Source organism: Tasmannia lanceolata, unplaced genomic scaffold (genome assembly GCF_043159265.1).
Source record: "Tasmannia lanceolata isolate RefF3 unplaced genomic scaffold, GAP_Taslan_0.1 ptg000012l, whole genome shotgun sequence".
Lineage (NCBI taxonomy): Eukaryota > Viridiplantae > Streptophyta > Magnoliopsida > Canellales > Winteraceae > Tasmannia > Tasmannia lanceolata.
Genome location: NW_027518689.1, coordinates 10,365,070 through 10,371,788, shown reverse-complemented (window position 1 = coordinate 10,371,788; position 6,719 = coordinate 10,365,070). Strand labels below are relative to the sequence as shown.

General features: G+C 41.8%; 1 protein-coding gene across 1 annotated transcript in view; it reads right to left on the bottom strand.

Moving 5' to 3' along the window:
- Positions 1 to 220: 220 nt before the first annotated feature.
- Positions 221 to 6,719, bottom strand: part of LOC143887612 ((S)-coclaurine N-methyltransferase-like) — a 49,300-nt gene continuing 42,801 nt past the window's right edge. Inside the window, exons 7-8 of the mRNA XM_077391715.1 lie at positions 2,230 to 2,288; positions 221 to 621 (exon numbers count right to left, since the gene is read on the bottom strand). Of these exons, the coding sequence (XP_077247830.1) occupies positions 429 to 621; positions 2,230 to 2,288 (252 nt within the window). The 3' untranslated portion in view covers positions 221 to 428. The remainder of the gene's footprint in view (positions 622 to 2,229; positions 2,289 to 6,719) is intronic.

Here is a 6,719-nt window from a genome sequence, read left to right as displayed (position 1 = left end):
CTAGCAGGTGTGAGGATGACCACATGTGGGTCCCAAATTGTGCATTGTGTCCCAAATATGTACTTTGAACTTCTACTCCCCATTTCCATCTAACCAAATGCACCATCAGCTACTAAACAACTAAAGACCTTACACTTCACTCTTTTCTCACTTTCATTTCCATGTAGGATTGCAAATAATTTCACAGGATTAGTCCCATCCAATTACTTTCTTGCACCAATTGGAGTAATAAGACCTCGATTAGAGATGGAAAAGAAAGTATCCTTCCAAACACTCCACCCAGAAATTTATCAGCAGCATCAATAGAGAGAACAGAAACAGAGAGAAAATACATCTATTCACGTAGCAGGAACAAGGCACATAAAGAACAAGATAAAGAACCCAGAAAGTACCAACCACAAAAGGGTCACCTTCACCAAGGCATTATCTTATTTCTTTTTGAATAGGAAATGTGTGACCATCCATTCTTCTCCACGATTGTATCCGAACAGCTCTGCAACTGAAATGAAGAACGTTCGCCAATAGGCTACCCATTTGGTGGCTGAATCCTTGCCATAAGTCGATTCCATTATTGGCTTTATGGAAGCCATGTTCTGGTCCATTCTTTTCAGCCATTCCTCACTGCAAGACATGTATGTTCTCACCTTTTAGGATGAATGATAACATTATATAAGGGTTTTGGGATTTGACACGGCTATCGAGTGACGGATACATCAAAACTCAAAAAGAACGATTTGTGGATACAGCAAAATATTTCAATCAAGTCTTAACTTGTAATTTTTTACATAATAATATGCTTATAACAAGTAATATATTGAACATTTTAATAGGTTAAGTAGATATACTGTATTCTTAGTTTCATTTAAGAAACTTACTATTAGTATGCGTAGAACTCAAAACACGTGGTAATTGTAAAGTTTGGGTAGTATTCAGGAAATAAAAAAAAGACAGGAGATTTAGATTTAGAAGTGTCTCAACGAATACTGTAGTACTGGAATCAGAGACGTGTCCGACATGGGTACTTCGTCCATTTAGAAGAATCCATATAACATGGATTTTAAGGATCCATGTATCTGACATGAGTAAAATATAATATCGAGCATGATACATTGGGTGTAAAAGAGTATCTATGTATCATAGTTCTTCCTTTTGTTGGGCGACTCTCAGAGGTTGGATTCCAAGGAGTGGAGCGGGTGAGTTTGGAAATGTTTGATTTCCTTCCTCCATTATTGTTCTTTATGTTTCCTTTTCTTGGTCTTGTATTTCGTTTCTGGTAATTTGGAGTTTCGACCATCTCGGTCTTCTCCTTTTCTTTAATGCAAGTTTCACCATTAAAAAAAAAACATCTTGTCTTCTTCTATTTCATTCATAATATGGAGCATTAAGATTCCCTGTTAGTGCAAGATCATAGGTAGCTACTGTTGAGAAGGAATAGCTAGATGGTGTAGAGTGTTAATAATTCTAAATATACAGTTTTAGGTTGTATTTTTAATACATAGTTATACAGCTATGTTTGAGACGCTCGAAAAGTTAAATTTGACTGCCAAATTAACTGCACCGTTCTTACTGCACATCGACTTGGCAAGCTATTGCCTCACGAACTAGCTAATCAGACATGAGGCTCTATTCGGTTGGATTCCTCCTTTTGCTCCTCAGCTTATGGGATCACTAAGGCCGACTTTAATCCCTGCTCGACGGGTGGCTCTTGCACTCAAGCCCCCTTCTGCCCTTGCACTCGGGGGCCAATTTCCGTTCGGCCTTCGTTTGGAAAGTTTTATCCTACAATATCCATTATTAGTGCTTCCGCAGTCAAATTTGGTTAACCTATCATCATGGGTATGTCCCTAGCTCCGTAGGGGTTAGTGGGAGATCCTGTTGGACTTTAATATTTTTCAACAGTTTTCATATTTTACAGTTTATATTAATTATTAACATCTTTTTTGGGTAGATTCTTTTCTCTGCTTTCTTTGGGAAATTATGTCTTCACACCATGGTTGACAATAGGCACTCTTTATATTATACACTTTCCCAATTGGCAGTTGATAGTTTTAGTAATCACGAAGCATTTAACGGCAAATTAGAAAAGTGTTAAATAAAGAGAGGAGTGTAATTATCAAATGCGTGCAGATATCTGTTCTTTTCATTTGTTGGATGTATTTATTATTAATATCGCCATCACCATTGTTGCTTTTATTGTCATTACTAAAATTCAATATAGCTCACCCATACCTTGTTTGCGCATAATGCATCCCGTTTACAAGCCAATGGTTGACAACAGAAAGATCATCCTGCATATTTATAAAACAGAGTAAGAATTAAGCTCATTGATTGAGCTCTAGTCTAGATTCAAGGTAGCTATTCTATTACTTAGAATAGATTATATTTGAGCAATGGCGGTGCTGTATAGTTCCCCCCCTATAAAATTACATCTCAACGGGGCCAACAAGTGTACATAAATTTGATTTTTAGCTACTACTATGGCTGGCCAATATGTGAAGAGTCTCACTAACTCTAAGAATTGAAAGCAGGATGAGCCATCATGAATGCTAGTCTCCGGGCAAAGGTAAACTTTAGAAAGTGCTAATAGTGACAAAAAGTTCAGAGGATAAGGCAGCATCAAAATTAACTACAGAATGATGTAGGAATGCTAAATTTTAGAAAAAAATAGAAATTTATTTATTTCTTTCCAGATTTTTCCATTTGGAAGAATAAAATAAAATAAACTGAAATTGGTGAAGAGTGCCTTCTGGCCACATTATATGATCACTCTCTTTGAGACAATATTCATCATCACTGAGGTAGCCCCAGGTCTGCAAATGCATTTATAATTTATATGAGTAGTATATAGTACAAAACAAAGAGTCCAATTGCAGTATAGAGTGGGACCTGCAATGATGCAGCCGCATCTCTTAGGAACCTTGTGCATCTTGAAAAGTAAGTCTAGGAGGGATTTTAAGAAACCGATGCAATTGAAGGATTTTGTTATTATTATCCTTAGCAAGAATTTAATTATAGAATTCCAAGATATATATTAGGAGTTTATCTGTTTATATTTGGTAGTTAGAGTCTCTTTTGCAAAAGGTTTGGAATTCATATATTTTAGTGCGTGCGTGCGTGTGTGTGTGTGTGTGTGGACGTGAGAAGTGCTATAGGGGATTTTTGGACGTTTTAACTATTATTCTACTACTCTCTACTTTCTTTGGGTTAGGGTTTCACAAAACTGTAAGCTTAAGTTGGTTGTGATTATTGAGTTTTTGGGGTGCCATTTTTCTTCTTTCTGCTCTACTAATTAGGGGTATCAGTACACTTGTTGTCTTGTTGATCGTTGGTGTTTTTATGAAGAGGCGACTACCATGGTTAACCATCGTGGGCGTGATCGAGGTGTTCGGATAGAGGCTCATCATCAAGATCACCAATTCAATGAAGTTGAAGAATTAAGGAGTTAAGCCTAGCAACTATGAATACTGTTAACTTACCAACTTCTGTAATAGCTTAAGCTGTTGGAGAAAGGCATTATTTATCTTTTATACTTTAACACTCCCCCGCACGTGTGGCCCACTTGGCAAACACGTGGCACTTGGAGAAAGGCATTATTTATCTTTTATACTTTTAACAAATACAACCAAAATTAAAGAAAATCCCATTTGTTTGCAGCATAATTGTTAGAAGTGCATAAAGGTTCTAGATGAACAACCACATTTAAATGTGGTCAAAGAATTTGACGAGTTGGTCGAATCGAAGGTTCTAGATGAACAACAACATTTTGATGACTACAATGATGATGAGGGTGACAAGATCACTTGGAGCAATCGTGGCGAGGCATTGGATAGTCGGCGTACTATGAATACAACCAAAATTAAAGAAAATACTATTTGTTTGCAGCATAATTGTTAGAAGTGTATTTGTTTGTATGTGTAAGCCTAAGGGCATAGTGGTCACTGTACCTTCCTTTTATATATATACATTAGTGAGGGGGAGAATACCCGAACTCACTCTTTCTTTCTTTCTCCACTCTCAACATGGTCTCATAGCCCTAGGGCATAAATGCCTAGGGACCACCCTTGATTTCTTCTCTTCTTCTTCTTCTCTTGTCATAACCCTAAAACCTCCACTTCTATTTTTTTTTTTTCTTCTTCTTCTTCTCCTCACCTTCCCCCAACTCCCTCCCCTCCCCTCACCCAACTTCCGCCCCTTCCCTCACCTTCCCCAACTCCAGCCCCTCACCTAACTCCCGCCTCTTCTGCAAACCCCACCCCTCCCCTCTGCAACTCCCGCCCCTCCCCCACCCTTCTAAACCCACTATAGCCCCCTTCCCTCAACCCCCCGCCTCTTCCCCACTCATCCAACCCTCCACACCCCAATCTCCTCCCTTCTCCTTGTCTTTTCTTTCCATTTGGCTTCCTTGCTCCTTGGTTTCTCCTCTCCTCTATCTCCTTCTCTTTAAATCTCTTAATCCCCTTGTCCTTCACTTTTCTCCACAAACCCTTTCCTTCTTCCTTTTTTTCTTCATTCTCATGGCCTAAATTCCTTGTGGTAACCTATTTCTCTCTCTCCAAGGCTCCGCCGTTGATTCCGAGCACCTCTCCCTCTATGTTTATTAGTGCTCCTCGCTATTCTTCTCCTATGTCTATCTATCGAGGCCGCGGTCACTACGCCTATCTCACCCTGTGATCTATCTCATCCTCTTTTACTTGACGGCTTGGCCGCGAGTCCATCTCTAGCCTTCTTTCATGGCGCCTCTTGCGAGTACGGATCTTCTTATCAGCTCCTCTCCTACTGTTAGTACCTCCCCTAGTTCCTCAGCACCTTCTTCTAGCTACACTCCCTCTAATTCTCCATCCTTAGAGCAGTCTTTGCCTCAGATGACCTGTGAGAAATTAGATGGCTCTAATTACCTCAGTTGGCGAACATCTGTTGAGATCTTTCTTATGGCCAAGGGTCGGATATCCATTATTGAGCGCGGCCCTCCTCTCTTCGGATCCGACTTATGAGCATTGGTGCCAGGATGATGATATGATCCGCTCACTCCTCTGGCAGAGTATGATAACTTTTGTTTCACGGCCACTGATGAGCGAGCCCTCGGCCAAGGCCATCTGGGATCACACCGCTCTCATTTACTCTGGGGTGGAAAACCTCACCCGGATCTTCTCCACATATTCTGAGTGGATTCGCTTTGAGCGCGGAGACGACTCTCTCCACCCACTACAGTCGCTTTGCTTTTCTTTGCCAACAGTTGGATGCCTTCATGCCTCTCACCTCGGATATTACGGTCCTTGAGCATCAGCGGGACCAACTCAGAGCTATTCACTACCTTCACTCCTTGGGGCCCGATTTCTTACCATTTCGTCAGCATTTACTTGGCTCGGGATCTCTCCCCTCTCTTACTGAGATCTATTCACGAGCCCATCAGTGTGCCCTTGGTGGTTCTTCCACTGTTCTTACTACAGAGAGCTCCGCCCTAGCTGCCTATGACAGTGGTTAATGCTCTGAGCGTGGCGGTGGCCGTGGTAGAGGTTGTGGCGGTCGTGGTAGCGGTGGCCGTGGTTTTGTTCCTGGTCGAGGTTCTAGTGGACGGGGCCGATCTTACTGCACTCATTGTCGTCGGGAGGGCCATCATGTTGACATCTGCTACGCACTTCATCCAGAGCTTCGCCCTCCCCGAGAGGCCCATCTGACTACTGTTGATCCTGTTGATGCATCCGCTTCTCCCTCCATTCTTGGCAGTGTCCCAACACCCGCTCAGCCTGATACTATGACCATCTCCATGACAGACTATGAGGAGCTCCAGCGTCTACACCTTAGCAGCCATCCACCCACAACTGGTTATGCACATCCAGGTAGCTCACCTACTACTCTTCTTTCTAGGTCGAGTCCCTGGATTATTGATTCTGGGGCCTCCAATCATCTCACTGGTAATTTATCCTCTCTCTTCTTTTCGTTCTTTTCCCTCTCTTTCTCAGTCTGTTACTCTTGCTGATGGGACTAAGGCTCCCATTTCTGGTATTGGGTCTCTTAGCCCCCCCACAAGGGCTTTACATTATCCTATGTTCTCTGTGTTCCCAAGTCCCTCTTTAATCTCTTGCCTCTTAGTTAGATTACTAAAGGTCTTAATTGCTCTGTCTCATTTTCCCCTCTTACTGTTTGTTTCAGGATCTCTCGACTGAAAGGACGATTGGCTCGGGATGTGAGGTGGATGGGCTCTATCATCTTTAGTGTACACCGCAGCCTACCATTTTGCACAATTCTGTAGACGCCTATCAATGGCATTGCTGTCTTGGTCATCCTTCTCTACAGCGACTCCAGCAGACCTCGGTTATATCTTCCCCGCTTCAGCCCTTTCAGTGCGAGTCATGTGAACTCAGGAAACATCATCGTGTGGCGTTTCCACCTAGGGCTGTTAATTCGTGTTTCTAGTATTTTTGACTTCATTCTGATGTATGGGGTCCCTCGAGGACCACCTCTCTTGCTGGTTATAGATACTTTGTTATTTTTGTGGATGATTATTCCAGGATGACATGGTTGTATTTGTTAAAAGATAGATTTGAAGTGTTTCTGCCTTTCGCACCTTTTATGCTGAGATTGTTACTCAATATTCTTGTCCTCTTAAATGTTTGCTCACAGATAATGCTTGAGAATACCTCACATGCCTTTCAGGATTTCTTTCCCTCTCATGGCATTATCCACAAGACCTCGTGCGCTTATACCTCCCAGCAAAACGG